The 19,917-nt window shown below is 37.6% G+C and overlaps 1 protein-coding gene across 5 annotated transcripts in view; it reads right to left on the reverse strand.

Moving 5' to 3' along the window:
• The window catches only part of USP15 (ubiquitin specific peptidase 15), a 61,418-nt gene that overhangs the window by 11,555 nt on the left and 29,946 nt on the right, over positions 1–19,917 (reverse strand). For 4 of the 5 annotated variants that reach the window (XM_017822118.1, XM_017822120.1, XM_017822121.1 and 1 more), the window contains 2 exons: positions 14,124–14,207; positions 8,578–8,722 (listed from right to left, as the gene is read on the reverse strand). In XM_017822118.1, the coding sequence (XP_017677607.1) occupies positions 8,578–8,722; positions 14,124–14,207 (229 nt within the window). The remainder of the gene's footprint in view (positions 1–8,577; positions 8,723–14,123; positions 14,208–19,917) is intronic. The other variant, XM_017822119.1, reaches the window with a different exon arrangement.

Genomic DNA, 19,917 nt, shown 5'->3' on the forward strand with positions numbered 1-19,917 from the left:
AGCTCGTCAGCCCTGTGAGGCAATCCATCTAAGAGAAGGTCACTCTAAACAAACCTACGTTCTGAGTCACTGCCACTGTCCGAGTTTCACTCGGCCCCGGCAGATGAACCTCAGGATTAAAGGGTGGGCTCAGTTCAGCGCACGCTGGGTCTCACCTAAAAAAAATCCACTGCGCAGGCTCGAAGGGTTAATGACCTTTCCCAAATCTTCGCTCGCGAAGACTGGCCATTATTATTATTATTATACCACATTCCAACAAACATGTGAAAAGAGGATTTTTTTTTGGCAGGGGTGGGAGGGGAGAGAAGGGAAGGTGAGGATGCTTGCCCTATTCCTTTTCTTCTATGGCTATGCCTATGGCTATGGGCTAGTCTTTGAATTAGAAATGGTGCAGACCTTCCTATGCTCTTTTAGATTTTGTGATGCTGTTTAGAGCTGAAATTAGTTCAAGGAAGTCAAGGACCTTGTTTTAGATTGAGCTAATCACTCATCCTCTGTACCAGTTTGTCTCTTCTGCCAGCACTTGGAGATAGCAGGATGTAACCACTGAAGTATGCTTTACAATTTCAGGAAACCACTTTGAATTTTTGTGCACTACTCTTCACACTTCTTTCAACACAAACTTTTCCATCACTCAGAAATGATCCCCATGACATGCCTTCTCAAATATATTTAGCAAAGTCTCTTCATTAAATATTATAAGCTTTTCTGCATTCTTTCCTGTATCAAAGATTCCAAGAAAGGTAAAATATTTCATCAATCTCTTCTCCTCTCTGTAAACAAGAGGAAGAACAAAAATTTTAGCTTCACATACTCTACAAAGCTACTGCATATGTACAACAATCAGATTGGAAGAATTACAACTTTTTTGAGTGGGGCAAAAAAAGTTATTCCTATGTCTGCCTATCATACCTGTGAAATGTTACACAGCAAAACCAGTCAAATGATGTAGAGAGCTGAGTTTCATGCCTATATTGAACTCTTTTCTTTCTCTTCCTCCTCACCTAAAGTTTTCATGAGCTGTCAACACTGTAAAAAATTCCTGGTATTACAGGTGCTTTTGGACACCGAGGGTTGAAGAAAGATTTTTTTTCACTTGCTACACAGCAAAGAGCTTTTATTGCTAGTAGTGGTGATGCCAAGCACCCCTACCTCACAGACCTGTGTTGTCAATTCTAAACTGACCCATGAAGCTATGAGGAGAAATGCTTGGTCTCTCACATCCATACATAAGTGGTTAGAATTTTCAAAACATTATCTTCAGCACCAACCTAAATGTATGGTCACCAGATGACCAGAAACAAAAACTGTCTACAAATAAAACTACACTTCAGGTAAAACTGCACATTCAATTTGAGCGATGCGATAAATCCTACTGCCCAAAGAAGTCCTGCCCCTTCTCTGCTGATTCTCATCTGACTGCACAAGAAACATTCATCTCACTATTTTTTTCTCCTCCTTTGTCTTCTGGATTGTTTTTGGGCTGGTTTAGGAGATGAAATCAGTTCTATTGATCAGCTTAGTGTGAGAAATGTCCAACATAAGGAAGTAAATAATGCAAACCCAGTATATTTTTCTATAGGTTCTTAGTCACTACACAATGTGCTGAGAGTGTATTTTTCACCAAAAAACTAATTTATCTTTTTCTAGTCTTCACCAGATAAACTGGTTTTGTCACTTTCTCAGAATATTAATTAATATTTGTATGTCTATGTCAGGAAGATTATTACAGATAATTTCTGTTTTTCTTTTGACAATTTCCACATGACAACATAAGATAACACTGATGGTAGTTCTGGAGTGGCTACTTGAACACAGGAATTTCTGAGATACAAACCTGATGTATTTTCTAAACTATCAGATACCACAACTTTTAGAAGTGTAGCTGCTAAAGGAACTAATAGAGTTGGCCACACATCCACCCATCTTTTCAGCCTAACTGACAAAGCTAAATGATTACAAACATGTTTACTTCTTGAAAAGTCTGGCAACAGAGAATTACTTAAGAACATGACTAAAGTCATAGGAAAAAGAGCATCCAGAAACCAATCTGAAAGGAAGCCTCCATTCTTATTTTCTCACGATGTAATATGTTGTAGTTTATCAAGGAAGCCTTAGGAAAGCATCAATTTAAACCCCACCCCTACCCAACCAAACAAAAAAAAAATCCAAACCAAAAGACATTAGAACCAAGACCATCTACTAGACAGCAAAGTCATCAGATTTAGTGCCCTATTCAATCTAGTGGCTTGGGGTTTTTTGTTTGTTTCAAAACACAGACATAAGTAAACTAACAGTATATCAACAGATGAAGAATAACAGAAAGCAAAAAGGCAAATCAAATATGGTAAAACTATGGAAAACTGAACTAAAGAGGTAACAGAATGGCAGTTCATTTCAGGTACTGCAGTCTCCACAAATTTTCTTTAACCAACTATATGTCTATAAAGTTCTTAGTCTCTGAATCCAAACTGGTCATTCAGTGAAAAGATCATGGGAAATATGGGACAGAATGTAAAAACTCCAAGACCAAGTATGAGACAAACCACAGGAGAGAGTATCAGTCTTCAGGACAAAAAAGGATTAACACAGAAATTATAGTTCCATGTTATATATTAGTAACTTTAAAAAAGCTATTAGGATGCACAGGAAAATGAACAATAAGTAATCGTTATTTTTAGTGCCACATATATAAACACACACATATACATACATCTCAGTGCTGTAGTCTCACTGGAATACTGTAATTCCAGTGCTAGACTATGATCATGTTAGCAGGTCTATCTGTCCTACGAAACCTTCACAGAGGGGGAAATACACTTTTCTAAATACCTGTAATTTAAGTATGGGATAATTCTGAAATAAGAGTTTGCAAGGACAGAATTGATAAAAAGAAAAAAAATTAATGAAGAAAGAGGGCCACCAAGACAGGCAATGGCCTAGAAGCACTTGTCCTGTGGGAAAAGGTTGAAGCATCAGGGCTTGTTCAGCCTGATGCAGAAAAGACTGTTTCAGGGACACTCAAGAGCAGCCTTCTCATACCCACAGAGAAGTTAAGGAGAAGATGGAACCAGGCTCTTCATGGTGGTACATAGTAGGAGGAAATTAAACAACGGGCATCAGTTGAAACATGAGAGGTTAAGAATATAAGGAAAAAAGTTTTCACTCTAAGAACAGTTAAGCAGTGGAGCTGAGAGGCTCTACCTTCTTGGAGGTTTTCAAGATCCAACTGGATAAAGCCCTGGGCAACCTGTTCTGACCTCAGAGTCAACCTTCCTTTGAGTAGGAGGTTGCATCAGAAACCTCCTGAAGTTCCACGAATCATCCTATAATCCTAAGGGAACAAGGAAACATTTCTTCATATCCCATATATAATATTATATAATAATGATAAAAATAAAATTCCAAAGTAAAGAAAAGATCGCTACCTATCATGCCAGTGAACTGGGGAAATTAGAAGGAGACACTAAGATCATGAAATTGAGTTAAAAATTGAATATTCCTCTAAGTATCCTGGTTCTTCAGCTTCAGGTACTACTTAATAAAAATTTTAGGAAAGGGACAATGAAATTTCAGATTTCAGCCTTCTAATAAAAGCCCAAGAGCTGATGAGCTGAAAGAAAGACCCAAGTTATAGGAGAAAAAGTGGTTTACTTTACACGTGCCTATCCTACTTTCGTCTGTTTGGTATCAGACATGGAAAAAAGTGCTCAGTTAATACATTCCTTAATCAAAACTCCGTATGCCTATGACTGAAATAGAGCACCAAAAACTTAATCAGTGCAGGTATCAGTGAAAGATGTTATCTTTGATCCAGATAAACTTACAGCCATAAGTAGCTGTAGAGGGAATATTAATCAGCTTTCTGAAGAAATAAAAGTGCTGAAATACCCCATTGCAAAGCTCTTAACAGCTGCTATTCAGAAGTCGTCATAATCACACTGACTGAAAAAAAGATAAAAACAAAATGTTGGAAAAAGAGAGTACTTTAAAGAAAAACATTTACTTTCTTCTCCTACTTTTGAATCACAAAAAGAAAATTTTGGGACTCTCAGGTTTTCACTGCAAAAGAAAAAAAATTTTTTACAGAGCTCTAATCTCCAGTATCCCACCAAAATCGCACAGTATTACTTCAAAAACATCCACAGGGGGCAGCACAACAATGCCTAATGAAACTCATTTTACTGATATTTTTTTTTTCGGTCTAGAATATAGCTATGTACATGCACAATATGAATGAAACCTCTACTTGGCAAATACTTTTTTTTTTGCTTGATATGGGTTCAAGCATTCATAATTACATATTTTCATAAAGTCCAGAAGCTCCCTTTTGTCTTTCCTGTTTTATTTCACACTCAGATCTGCAAAAGCAGACATTTAGGCTTTATTAATAAAAATCAAGCCTTAGATGTTAGCACTGAAGTAAAATAAAATCAGATACATGGAATAACACCCCCCTCAAAAAATCTATACAAAAGTTCCAATACAACCAAAATAAGAAATAATATTGAATTATTACTTTTTTAAAAATAAGGAACAGTAATAAAAGAACAGCACTTGGAAAAAATACAGTGGTATCTTAACCTTCTTGGCCTTACTCCTAATCAGCTTGCAGCTGTTTGTGGTACCACAGAGGATCTTGCCCATCTCTTCATCATCTCTCCTCCAGTTGTCTTGAGCTTTCTAACACTGAAAGCCCTTACTTGGAAGGGCAAAGATCTCTTTACAATAATCACTTAGATAAAGGTGTAAGCTAATCTTACCTATAGATTGAAGAACTATTAAAAACTTGCAACAAAATTTAAGACACTGCCAGGATTACCACATTTCTACCTAGTATGGTTACAGGGCAAGAACCTTCAGGCAAGTTTGTCAGACTTGGGAGGTCACACTGTGTAAGGAACTGCCCCTCTTCCTCAAGGAACACTGATAACAGTTCTGATGTAAAGCACCTTCACTGCACAAGAGAAGACCAACAAGCAGCTGTCTGAGAAATGCAGTGGTTTCTGAAGCAGAAATGGCTTTTATGTGAACATTCAGTGCCCTCAATGCTCTTTGGAAAGGACAGAGATCTGAGAAAAGTGGCAATCAGCTGGAAAGTGGATAAACTAAACTTTGCTTCATTTGTAGGAAGCTATATCGATTATACCCAGCACCAAAAGAATGGAAGAGATCAAAGCAGAGCTTTGGGAACATTAATGGAATTGAAACTATTTCAGAGTCCAATACTCTACAGTAAACTATTTTGTTTAAAGAAAACAGATATATCCTGACAGACAATCCTGTGTTGGCATAACCGTGAAGGGATACACCTGTGGGAAGATGGCTGAGGGTAAAAATTAAAGGAAACTGAGAAGTTACATTCACATCCTAACAGAAGTTATAACAGTATGGAAATCATAGGGTAAAATGCAGCAGCTACTTCCCGGATGGAATGCAGTTGGCATGCTCCATAATGATACCCCCACAACAGTAAGGCAACACAATCCTTACTGGAGGGTGGAACAGTGAGCAGAGTGGAGTGGAGACAGCCAGGCTCTGTAGAAATCTTTGCAGGGAGGGGAACTCAATGGTACTTTGCAGCTGATAAAACCACATAGCACCTGTCAACCAAGGGAGATAGGAGATGTCCTCTCCTCGGATGAACTTGGTTCATTAAAGCCTAACTGTAATATTAGCGCACATCTCCATCCTGCAGTTACCTGCCTCCAAGGTACAACCACCCTGCACTGGGCAAGCACTCTATATTTTTTTGACTGTATCTTTAAAAGCGAAGTGAGGGAAGGCTGAATAGCCCCAGATCTCTCTCTCTTCATGTAGGTTAGATGCTGCAATCCTTGATTACCTTTGTGGCCTCTCACTGGATTCCAGTATAACCCTATCTCTCTGTGGAGTCCAGAAGTGAACCTAGAACTCTGGGTGTGTCTCTCCAGCACTGAGTGAAGGGGAAGGATCACCTCTCTCTGCCTGCTGGCAATACTCTTCTCAATCCAGCCCAGGATGCTGCTGGCTACCTTGGCCACAGGAATACCCTTCTGGCTCATGGTCAACTTTCTGTCCAGCAGGACCCTGGGCACTTCTCTGCCGAGTTGCTTCCCATTCAGTCTAACCCCCTACCCTAGTCTGTATTGCTGCCTGAAAAAAGACAGTAGTAGGAAGAGTAAGAATGCAGTCTGCGAGACCTTAGTGTGTTAAGAACACATCATACTTTCTCTAAAAGGCACTTCTATAGATTTCTTAGATAACATTAAACTCACAGTAGGTGAAACTGATTCTTCACATTTCCTTGCTAAGAAGGCTGCCAAATAATGCATTTGAAAAAACACACCTTCAAAGACATATTAAAGGTACCAAGCCAAATTAAAACCTGCACTGCTCAATACACCTAATTTTCTTACCCAGAGCACTGTCTTGTGAGTCAGCAAAATTGTATTTATTAATTTATGCTACAGTTTCTCAGAACTTATTTGAACATTTGATTCTCTAGATATAACTGAAAAGCAATGAAGCCAAAGCTGATACAATCTAAAATACCGACCTCAGAATTAAATCCTTTTAAGACAGTGGGATATTGATGTTACCTGTAACAAGTTTGTTTCACTGTATAACATTCCTAAAGGCAATAACCCCTGCCTAGAATTCTCATCTAAAAGGTTACTTTTGAATCTACATATATGCAAATTCATGCATACCAATTTAACAAAAGTTTGCATAAGTAAATAAAATTATCCTTGTTTTTAATCAGTATAGCCTGATGAGCAATGTAGCATCTTAAAAAAAGAATCACTATGTACTAAGAATATTTTTTGAATTCAACTTTTAAAAGATAATTCTGGTTGACACACTAGACAAAACCATATTCTTTTTCTTTACAATAGCATAATGACACAATACACTAATCAAGGGACATTACATATAGCATTTTTATTTAGAACAGACACTGCAAAATGTGTGTCCTTTCCCCTTTCAGTTTACCCATCTTTTGTGTAATACAATAAAAAGAAAATTATTTCATGCACTGTTCAATTTCTCTTCATATATCCTCATGAAAACATTTTTAGAAACAAGAATAAATTCAATTTTATGGATGCCTTATGTCAATAAGTATGGAATAAGGATGGAATAACCCTATATATCACTAACAGGCTGGGGGCTGACTGGCTAGAAAGCAGCTTTGCATTATACGACCCAGTGGTCCTTTTCTGTGTAAATGTGATCCAGCTGTTCACCACATCCCCCCCCTTCCGTGGGAAAGGTGTCCAGGTGCAAGCTGGGTTGTATTAGCAGCTGTAGTCAGAAGCAACTGGAAGCAAGTCTTCCTCTCTATTTGGAACTTGAGAGACTGCTGCTGGAGCACTATCCTGTTTAGGGCTCCCCAGTGTAAGAAAGAGCAGAGGAGAGTCACCAACAGAGGAGGGTCGGGGGCAGGAGAACAATACACAAGGAAAGGCTGAGAGCTGTATGCATTAGTTCAACCCTGAGGAAGTCAAGACTAAGGGGAAAGCTCGTGGCTCTCTGCAGCTACCTAAGGCTACAGAGAAGTGGAGCCAAATTATTCACTGATTCTCAACACAAAGAAGGGATAGAAAAATCTACACAGACTATGAAACTCTGAAATATTTCGTCTTTTGAACAAACTTCAATAACTTCATAAACTTAGCTTACAAAGCACCCGAAATTTCTTTTTTACCTGAAGAGTCTAAAGAACGAATGCGACGTTTGCCTTTTTGTTTTTTTTTTTTTAATTTTACCCAAAGAAATCACAAACATAAGCAGTAACCCTTGTGATGACAAAGCAGGATAACAACTTTGAAGAATGCTTGGTTAAGATCTACTGTTTTTACAGTCAGCAGGAAAATACGTGAACAAGAACTTAAATACGCTTTACAGTTTTTTGACATGACTGCTCTGATGACAAAATATGAGTTCCAGAACTGAACAAAACCAAATTAAACACTTGTTTAACTATTCTACAACTTCAGCTTCCATTCAAAATTAAAACACTAAGGATTTTTTTATCTTGGTAGAGTAATAGTAGGTATACTACTATTTCTTTTGCATTCACAGCAGAGAAACAAGCTATCACGTTCCTGTAAAATATCTCATCCATGAAATAGCAGCTCTTCAAAGAGGAAAGGTTAAAGAAAAATATTTTCTAGGGTTCCTGCATGTTAACCTGTGCACTAAAAGTACATAATGAGTCAGAAATAAAGGCCCAATAACGCACTTTCTGACACTTTTTTTGGCACTACGATCACTACCCAAGTGCATCTCAAAAGGAAAAGGTATTTTTTGTGACATACATGCATGGCAATCCTTACGAAAAACAAAGAATCCCACTTAAGGGTTCACTCATGTAGAATGCTAGTTAAACATCTTTCTGACATTGATCACTATGAATGCAGTTATATAAATCAACTTTTATAGTATACCAGTATAGAAGTATTATTTCCTCAGTTTTAATCTTATGCTGCTACTTAACAGATCTCTTTCTACTACTTTTTTAACACGGCAAAATGTAACAAGATATTAGTTTCCAAGTAATAAGACTAGCTGATTTTATTTTAAAGTACATACCTGAATTGCTGAATTCATGAAACATGTATTCCCCAAGTTACTCAGGCCACACAGGCCTGGCTGTTCATTGTGTCTTCCTGGCTCTGAATAATCATAATTCTTATAAGCAGTATATGATGGGAGACAATAGTTTGAATTTTTCACACTGTAAGAAAATAAGACATCTTTCACAATGTAAACATGTACTCTATAGTACTTTAAACATACAAGTACTTAAAATGATTAAAAATGTTTAACTTCTGCGAACAAGAAAGGATTTAAAAGATTTACTAATTTCAATTTAAAAGTCACCTGTGCAAACAACCAAAATCAAATGTACTGCAGTAGCTGCAATTATTACATCCCTACCCCTTTTTGATAGGAGCAGCTTCACAGCTTACTCTATTCTTCATTGCTCCATCATATTTAATACACTCAGATTTTAGACACCACCAGCAGCAATCAATCATTTACGTTCCTTTTGCATCCTGGTACTGCAAGAGTGAGGTCGGTGGGAATGGGAATGCAGAGTTACAGGTGAAAGCTGAGATTTCCAAGGCCACTGTGGCATAGCTGCCTCACTGCATCAGACAATCTATTTATAGCTTCCCTGCTAGGACAGCACAATCCAGAATGCAAATGCAGAAAAGCTTTGTGAGGTAAAAGAATGCGCAAAATGCCTTGTAACAACTTCATTATAAATCTATGTTGCATCTGTTTGGAGAAACTGGAGAAGACTGAAATAGGTAAAATTATAATATTTAAAGCATTTGTTTTCAGATGAAATATGAAAATATCAAATACAGAATGACCCTCAAAACAGTAAAGTAAGCATATCTGAGTACACTAGAAAGGCAAAGAAATCTTCTAAGAGGATACTCGGCAAAATTACTGATGTTAGAAAAAAAGAACCAACTAGAAAGGTTTAACCATTTCAAGCACTAATCATAATGAAATCTGCGTGACAGCAGCTTTGGCTAAAGTTCAGGAGAGTTTCTGCAGCCATTAAGCATCATTCATATTAGAAGCAACATGAACAAAAACCAAAAATTTGGAAGTCAGTTGCTAAGACTGGTAAGGAAAAACATGCAATGCAAGGAATCAATCCTGATAAATAACTGAGATTTGTAATTGCAAAAATCTGAGGATGGCACAATTGTTATACTCCAGCCATTACTCCTGAATGATATCATACTCTTTACATCCAACTGAATTCCAACTGTCCTCTCAGTGCACAGTTCTTTACTTTTCATAACTATTGGTTTGCTTTAAATTATTGAAAATTTCAAACAGAAGTGGAAAAAAATTCCTCACTCATACAACGGCCTTTAAAATTTGTTTAGTTTATAGCTCCACTGTCCATAAAGCTGCTGTTCTCAAACTTTTACATTTGCTAATTTCTTTGTAATAGATGACTTTCATATTAGTCCTTCCCTTTTCTGTACATGTGCATTTTCTCTGCTCTCTGGCTTACCCCCAAACCAGCTAAGTGGCATTGTATTTATTAGTCATTCTCAATGAAAAAAACACCGTAAAGGTAGTTTTGCCCATTCAGTTTAAGTCTAACTTAAATGCTTAAACTTACTTTAACAAAAGATACTCTTTAAACTCCTTCAAGCTTGCTTCTGTGTTCACCCCTCCTCTTATCATTAGTCCCTGGTTCACCCACGCCTGAGAATCTCCAGGGAAAATTACCTTCCATCTCCCTTTGCAGCTGCAGTCCACCTACTGCAGTCAACTCCAATTCCCTTAAGCAGGCAAGCCTTAGTTCCCCCAGGAAGCAAAACCACAAGCCTGGCCCTGGTGCTAATGCAACCTCCACGATATAATCAACCCCTGACCCAGCTCAACAGTGCATAGCAGTAACAGAAACGCACACACATAAGGTACACAATAAGCTACTTTCAGCCCTGCTTCCTTCCTACTGCTTTCCTTACCTGACTCAAAGATTACACTTTTCACATGGTTAACAAAAGAGAAATCTCTTTAAGAAATTTAGGAGTCGTAGGGGTAATAAACAGATTTAATTTAATTCTCCTAGGGATTTTCATTCTCCTTTGTTTTGCTTCTCTGCAGCTTTTCCCCTTCACATTTGGAGGGACACTAGGAAGCTAGGAAATATTACAACCACTGCCAAAGCGCTTTTGTGACCAGCCACTTTAAGAAACCTGTTACCAAGTTCCCTCAGATTTTAGAGATACCCATAGCATCAGGAGAGGCCCAAACACTACTACTTTGTTATTGTTTATTATCATTGTCTGGAGAGCAAAAGATAACATTATAATCTATTTAAGTTAAAGAGAAAAAAAAATGCCCTCCTCATAATATTTAGTTATGTGTCAGGTATAACACGAGTACAACACAAGAAACTGTTTCTGCAGGTGATGTAAATAACACTTGTACTTCTAGAAATAAGCATGTTGAAATATGCCAAGCATGCAAAAAAGCTGCCAGCTGTCCATCTTGACAGGCTGACACTACTAAATGATGGAATCAAGTAATTCTAGGAACTTAAACAATGTTACAAATAAAGGAAACAGAACAACTTTCCATTTAATTGCCCAAGCAAAATCCCTGTTAAAGAGTTTTTAATCCCCACTCCATGTAATTTAGGAAACATTGTATCTGAGATTGCTTTATTAACAGCAACAAACAGAAATTTCAGTAAGACCTAAATTGTGTGTGTCTCTCCCTGCTCTTCTGAATCCACTAACACATATTATGCTAATCCTCCTATGTTATTCTTTCAACAAGATAAACTGTAAAGGCAAAAGAACATCAGTGATCGATTATTTGGAATCCTCCATTCCATCAAACCCAAACACACATTCACAGAAATGAAGGCTTTGGACTAGATACAGTTTGCACCAACTATTTCTATTATTTAACATATGACTAGCTCAACACACAATTAAATATCTACCAATTAGAGGCTTGCTTTTACACAGAACACTTCCTGGATTAGACAAGTATTACAGAAATGTGTACCATATAAAGAAACCTGATACTTTCAGTATTTTAAGGTAATTTGCACTCTATAGCTGAGCTATGGTAATTGCAAAACCAGGCTTGCAACCACTAGTATTTATGACCATGAATATACAGAAGTTGTTGTTTGCTTTTTCTGCCTTACAAATCAGCTTTGTGAGCTACAATTATCTTCAAAACAAATGCTGGAATTTCTTTTAGAGTCACAGCATCTCATGGGCATATGGAGGTGCCAACAGACCCTGGAAAGCCACAAATGTACAGTTTCACTACTGTACTAAAGACAACATGCAATATAAGAGACAATAAGGCAGAAACATGAAAATAAATTCCAGGCAAACCTGACATTAATTAGTTAATTAGGAAAAAGATGAAGATAGCATTAATTAATGAAAAATAAGTGCTTTCTTAGACAGGAAGATGTCTGTGAGAAGACAAGAACATAGAAGCAAATGATCTTAACCCAGAATGATAGAATACAATTAAATAGAGATGTATCTTTCCATTTACCTTTTGAAGCCAAAAATTCTTAAGGTAACAGTGTGTACTTTAAAGTACGAAGTTTATAAATGTATTTGACTTCATATGACTGAACTTGTATTCTGACAGAAGTGCTGCTAAAGATTCTTCTGAATTATATCTTGTATTATTAATTTGTGATTTTTAAAGTATTTCTTTTAAACTCATCATAATTGGATCACTACATTGTAAGGAAAACCATATACTTCTGCACTGAATATCAGTCTTACCTAATATCCAGATATACTGTGTTTTGATATATAAGAGAAAAATGGCTAGTATTTCATAACACTACAGAGTTCACATACCTATTAGCGGATTTACAAATGTTTAAGTTACAGTTAAAGCACTTGAAAGGACCAATTCCTTATCAAATCTGAATTTTATATTACTTCCTTGTACATGTATTTCTGTTGAAAATCATAAAATTAAAAAAAACGCAACCAAAAAAATCCAACAAAACCCCTCTCGCCAAAAAAAACCACACCAAAAAACCCACAAAGCAAATAAACCAAAAAACCCCAGAACTTTTCCTAAAGTTCTAAAAGCTCACATTTTGGCTCCAAAATAAATCAAGAAATAAAATTAAAATCAGATAATGTAAGTGAACAAACTATCTTTAAAAGCTGCAAGAATTAGCAACAGGTTTCCTAAGTGCTTTCTAAAAATAACTACAGGATTACTAGCAAGAAGCTAACATTAAAAAAAGAAAACAAAAAAAAAAACTTTAAAAAAAATTAGGAAAGCCTTGATGGCTTTATTTAAAATGGCTGCTCTCTAGGAAAAAGTAGCTGTTAAGTTTTGGTTTTGGCATTACAATTGCCTTTTGCTTAAGCACTGGGGGAAGGAGAGGTTAGTTCTCAGCTGGAGGCTCAGCTCTGATCAAGTAACTTTTCACACAATCATAGATACAATATTCTTTTTATTTACTACACAGTCACACATGGAGTACAAAAGACTGCAGTTAAATACATGGATTTCAACTGTTCAACAGTGAGAGTTGGGGCTACTCACAATTGGTAGAAGCACAAGTGACACTTCACCCCTTAGGAAAAATCACTTCTGATAAGTGCAGTATTTAACTGGAAAATATTGTATAAGATATTTAATACTTATGTCACCTTTTTAATATTTAACATCTTCATGTTTGATCACAAAATGCATGTTTGGAAAAATATTAAAAATTTGAATGAATTGTAAGAATAGGGCTCTTCAACTTCCCCCAGCTTGCATTAAAGACGAGTGCTCTCTGGTTTCAAGCATTTGAAAGATGCTCCATTATCTGTTAAAGTGAAATAATTCCATGTTTTTCTATATTCACCAACTTTTTTTACAGTTGTGTACAACAAAAAAACCACAAAACCCCAAAAATTACACACAAAGTTGGCCACTGGAATATGAAAGCTCTTCTTTTAGAGTTTTATTACATTCTTTATTAAACTTCTAATTTGGAATATAAAGGAGAAAACCCATAGAAGTGAGAAGCTTTTTACTAAGTTTTTGCTCACTGTAATATTCAAGCACACAGACTCATCTCTTTCAAATCTTCCTGCACTAACAAACAGAAGTTAGGTTGCTGGCTACATTACATCTAAAACACTTCAGCTGTCATGATTTCAAATCCATGTGTGATGTCACATATGCTCCTCTCATACCTTAGGAGCAGTAAGTATGGGAAAACCTGACCACCATAAATATAAGCAGTTTATACTTTTTTGTTGTCCATTTAAATTCAGACAGGGTAATAATAACAACAACAATGTATTTCTAGAATGATAAACTCTAAATGAAGTATTTATACATTTTCTTACAATGCTCAACATTCCTTTTAGTGTCTTCCCTACTGAAGACTAAGAGTTATAAACATCTTTAATGCTGTTTCATTTCCTGGTATCAGTTTTACAATACCTACACTATGAAATAGTGACCAGTAACAATTCACAAGCCAAATATTGCAAAGCAATTCAAAATCCTTAAGCTAGGAGCTATAAAACATCAAACTTTGTTTATGTCACACTAGGGTGATTAAATTAAATAATGTTTTAAGGTATATTGCTTACTTTCTGTTGTTCATGTTGTTATAATTATTTGATAGAGATGGAGAAATCTTTGGTAAAGTTGAAAAATTGGATGCACCTGGGGACCTTTAAAAATATGAAAATGATAAATTAGACAAAAATGCTGAGATACTAAAAACTATGAAAGAAAGATAATAAATGAACAAAGCATATAAACAAGTATGGAAAAGAAATACTTTCCAAAAAGTGGGCAAAGCACTAAAAATACCCAGGACATGCAGCCTTCAGAATCCATCCTTTAAAACACGAAATACTTCACAGTACTTTACACTTTCATAACTTGTTGAAGAAATAGAGCTATTAAAAAGCAAAAGAAATCACAGGCCACTATGCTAAAAAAATAGTTTTCAGTTTATAGTATGACTGTAGGTATTTCGATCTTCTAAAACCTAAAATGTAAAGTTTCTAACATGGAAATTTTATTAATTTTTCATTTCAACCTAAATGGATGTTGAGATGAGATACAAAAATGATCAAGATACATATTTCAAGGTTAGCTTAACAGCAGCATGAAACCATTTAATTAAAGTTGTCTCAGTAATATTAAAAAAATTTCAGGATATTATGGCCAACACTTAATAATCTTTAAAAACCTTTTTTGCCAAAAGCAAAAGCATTAACACTCGTCCCCATGGTTTAAGACTATTTTAAAAACCACAAGAATACTGATCATTTTCATCACAAAGACCCTCTGAATGTGAAAATTAAACACAATATTTACAACTATCTTGCAGTGCATTTTTCTTTTTTTTGATCAAATCTTACAGGTAACCAAGGAAAAGACTCTGAATACTCAAAAGAATTCAGGCACCTTCATGTTTTTGTAGGCCCTATGCAACTCCAACTGATTGGAGTTCCAGCTATCACTGAAAAGCTTTGAAATACATATCACAATAATAAGGGAAGAAATTCTGCATGCTCAGGACTTTTTAAGCACCTTTCAAGAACTCAACTCTGCAAGGAGATAAACATTTTTACACAGGAAATTTTCCTGAGTACATTTTCACATTTATTTTTAACTTTCTATTAATAAACGTTTTCCAACTAAAAAGTTGCTGGGGGAGGGGAAAAATCAATCCACCCCAATCATAACAATTTGATGCCAGAGCTAGTAAGAGTTGGCCAGAGCCTGGAAATGGTTTGCAGGTCAGTAGGAGTGAACCTGAAATATGGCACAAAGGAATTCCAGCCACTGCAGCCAGAAGTCACCTTTGTGGAGGGCCCAACTTACAGGTCTCCATGCAAAGGCATGCAGCACAGGCAAAAAACAAGAGGAGTTAGAGATGTGCACATGCCTGCAGGGCAATGACCTTACTGCCATCACTGGTAATAAGTGGTGGGATGGCTACTGTGGCTGGAGTGTTGGAATGAAAGGATACAGGCTCTTTAGAAGGACAGGCAGGGGAAATGAGGAGGTGGTGTTGCCCTCTGTCAATGACCAGCTGGAGTACATGAAGCTCCTCTTGGGGATGGATGAGGACCTGACAGAGAGTTTATGTGTAAGGTTTAAAGGAAGGACAGAGACAGGTGACATTTATAGTGGAGGTCTGCTACAGGCCACCCAAAAAGGAAACTCAAGGAGGTGCTTGGTGACAGCCAACATGCTGCCAACTATGGGCAAAACTTGTTGAACAAATCTGGTGGCCTGCTACAGTGGGGTTACAAGAGGTGGTGGATGAGGGAAAACTGACGTCATCTACCTGGACTTCTGCAAAGCATTTACAGTCTCACATGACATCCTTGTCTCTAAACTGGAGAGAAACGGATTTGACAGATGGGCTACTTGGTGGATAAGGAACTGTCTGGATGGTCACAATCAAGGAGTTGTGGTCAACAGCTCCAAGTGGAAACTGGTGGTCCTCAGGGGTCAGTATTGGAACAGGTGTGGCTTAACATCTTTGTCGGTGACATGGACAGTGATATTAGTGCACTCTCATTAAGTTTGCTGATGACACCAAGCTGAGTGGTGTGGCTGACACCACTCAGTGTGCGTGAGCTGGTGGAGGGAAGGGATGCCGTCCAGAGGGACCTGGACAGGCTTGAGAGGTGGGCCTGTGCAAACCTGATGAAGTTCAACAATAACAAATGCAAGGTTCTGCACTTGGGTCAGGGCAATCCCAAGCAAAAGTACAGGCTGAGCTGAGAATGGATTGAGAGCAGCCCTGAGGATAAAGAATTGGGCCTGCTGATTGATGAGAAGCTCAACATGACCCAGCAACGTGCACTTGCAGCACAGAAAGCCAATTGCATCCTGGGCTACACCAAACAAAGTGTGACCATCAGTTCAAGATAGGTGATTCTCCCCTTCTGTAAAGCTCCTGTGACGCCCTACCTGGAGTACTGTGTTCATCTCTGGGGCCCCAACATAAGGACACAGACTTGTTGAAGTGAGTCCAGAGCAGGGTCACAAGATGATAAGAGGGCTGGAGTACTTCTCTGAAGATAGGCTGAGAATTGGGGCTGCTCATCCTGGAGAAGAGAAGGCTCCAGAGAAACTTTGGAGAAGTCTGCCAGTAGCTTAAGAGGGCTACAAGAAAGCTTGACAGGGACTGTTTACAAGGGCACGTAGTCATCAGGCTAGGGGGAATGGCTTTAAACTGAGAGTAGGTTTTGATCAGATGTTAGGAAGAAATTCTTCCCTGTGAGGGTGATGAGGTACTGGAACAGGCCACCTGGAGAAACTGTGGTTGCCCCATACCTGGAAGTTTTTGAGGCCAGTTTGGATGGGGCTCTGAGTAACCTTATGTGGTAGAAGGTGTTCCTGCCCATGGCAGGGGGGTAGAATTAGATGATCTTTTCAGGTCCCTTCCAACCTAAACCATTCTATGATTCTATGTATCACCATGTGAAGAACATGTTAGTTAATATTTAAAGTACTCTGATCAACATGTACAAAGCTTTCCTGCTGATTTCCTCTATCAATCTGAATCATCCACTTTGAACATTATCTTCAGAGAAGTAATATACATAGACTGTGTCCACAAGAAAGATATCAAACTGAAGTCAGTTTAACCCTACCTAAATTCAAGAAAAAAGTTAAATTATGACATTCATACATGTAACTGTCTTAGAAACTATTTGATCTGAGTGATTTTGAACCGAAATTGAACTTTTCAAAACAAATTTGAAGCTTTTATATAATTTAAGCCAAATTCAAATGCAATACAGTTTTAAATTTAAAAAACTCAAGGTCTAATTGTTGTGCAAAAAAGCTAAAAGAAACCAGAATAAGCTACATAAACGTCTGGTTTCCACCAAAATATAAATTAATTTGTTTATGACAATCAGTAGTTTTAGTCTTTGACAGCATTTTGATATAAAATACGAAATGCTACAGGTAAATTAGTTAGAGATCTCTGAACACCCTCTGAGATGTGCAGCCTTTCTGCTTGATGATGGCAGCTTACATTGCCAAATACTGCGTACAGAGAAGAACAGAATTCATTCTTAGCTCTTGCAGTTCTTAATATATTTCAATACTTCTGGGAAAACTTCATAAGAACATTGGCAGTAACCACCCCCCATCATTTAAAACAAATAAACCAAAAAAAAAAAAAGGATAATAAAAAGCACCTGAAAAGACCGTAAGTGCTAAGGCTGAATGTATTGCCATACTTCAGTTATGCCTTTAAAATTATGCAGTAAAGAATGATCAAATGTATCTACTCATAAAACAACTGCTATGACTTAGGAATCTCTTAAGACAAAATGAAAAAGCTAGTGTGCAACAAAACTCAATTATTTCTTAAATACGAGGTTCTAAGACAAAGCAGTACTTTTTGTAGTGTACTAACTACAGTATGTATTAATGTTACTGTGGTGTTAACACACCACAGAAAGATGTTCAAAGAATACAGTTACTTACTTGAAAAAAACAATAAATTTTAAACTCTTTGTTGTAAAAATCCCAATAGTCAGTAAATGGATTGTTCTCTCATGCAGGACAGGAGTAAACCAAATTCTCAACACAGCTAGAACAGCAGCAGGAACTATGCAAGAGATAAGTTTGAAAAGTAACATTTAACGATCTAACAAACAAACCCTGCAGCAAAAGGCAGGTTAAAAAAACCCACTTTACTGTAGTCCTATGCCAAAAGAGACAGTAAGTCACATTACGTACTGACTTGCCCATATACTTCATTAACCCTATAGTTAAACTGCACTAGAATTCCCCTAGTGACCACAAACATAAATATGGACATCAGCAAAAACAACTGTAACCAAAACAACCTTTTTCCTCTAATAATCTGTGGGTATCTGCTATACACTGTCCAGATCAGGATAAAAAAAAGGCAGATAAGACTTCTTTGGACAAACTGAAGAAGCCTAACACTCACAAGCCCTAGCCCTTGCAGGGGACCTAGTGGTAGGACAATACAGCAAGGTATAACAAATGCAGGAAGATTCTGGAATGCAATGATGACAACTTCCTGATGCAGGTAACTGAAGAGCCAACAAGGGGAGGTTCTTGGCTGGATCTGATACTTAAAAAACAAGGAGGAAGTAGTTGGAAATGTGAAGGTTGGGGCCTTGGCCAAAATGACCTTAAGATGGTGAAATTTGAGATCCTGAGAGAGAGCATGGTAGAAATCAGTAACACAGCCCTGGATTTCTGGAGAGTAGACTTTAACCTTTTCAGGGATCTGCTTGGATGAGTCCCATGGGTTACAGTCCTGGAGAGAAAAGGGCCCCTGACAGGCTTCTATGATGAGATTAGTAGCTTGGCATATGAGAGAGAAGCAACATATGGCTTATCTCAACTTTTCTAAGTCTCTCAACAGTGTCTCCTGCAACAGGCAAGCAAACGGAAAGCAGCTTGGCAGGAAGTGACCTGGGGTCCTGCTGGACCAAAAGCTGAACATGAGCCAGCAGTGTGTCCTTAGGCCAACCACTTTGGCTCAGTGTGCTAGACCGGGAAAAGCATTGCCAGCAAGTCAAGGGAGGTGGTCCTTCCCCTCCACTCAGCACTGGCAAGACACCCCTGGAGTGTTGGGTCCACTTCTGCGCTCCTCAGTACCTGAAGGATAGGGACATTCCGAAGCAAGATCAGTGAGATGCCACAAAGGTGATCAAAGACTGCAGCATCTGACCTTTGTGGAGAGGCTGAGAGCTGGGGCTCTTCAGCTCGGAGAAGAGAAGGCTCCAGGGCAATCTTATTAACTGTATAAATACCTAATGGAAGGGAATTAGGAAGATGGAGCAAAGACCCTTCTCAGTGGTGCCCTGTGAAAGAACAGAAGTCTATAGGTATAAATTGAAATAAATAAAATTCCATCTGAATATGGAATTTGTTCAGATGGAATTGAAGGCCATATTCCTAAAGAGAAAAAAAGTGATCAACTGTCACTTGTTTTACAGCAAGGGTGGTTGAAAACTGGAACAGGTTGAGTAGAGTGGCTGTGCAGTACAGTGATACTCAGATGTGCCTGGATCTGCTCCAGCTGCCCATGCTTTGAGTAGGGGGACTGGAAGAGATTACCTTGAGAGGTCTTTCAGTTGTCATGGACTCTTATTCTGTGAAGCTGTGGCTATATACAGGCTGACATACAATTTTAAAGCAAGCTTTAGTATGTTTCACCTACTACAGTTTATACTATTCTCTTCTTAAAAAATCCATCTAATTTAGCTAATCACACTTTCTTGGGGGATTTCCATGAAAGGTTGATATTTTAACATTCAGCAATCAAAAAAGAATAATGTTCAGGGTATGCATTTGTTAAGAGTTTTTCAACCCTGCATTAATTGACATTAATGAACATGTTTGTTAAACTAAATT

Source organism: Lepidothrix coronata, unplaced genomic scaffold, assembly GCF_001604755.1.
Source record: "Lepidothrix coronata isolate B3197 unplaced genomic scaffold, Lepidothrix_coronata-1.0 Scaffold95, whole genome shotgun sequence".
In the NCBI taxonomy this organism is placed as follows: Eukaryota; Metazoa; Chordata; class Aves; order Passeriformes; family Pipridae; genus Lepidothrix; species Lepidothrix coronata.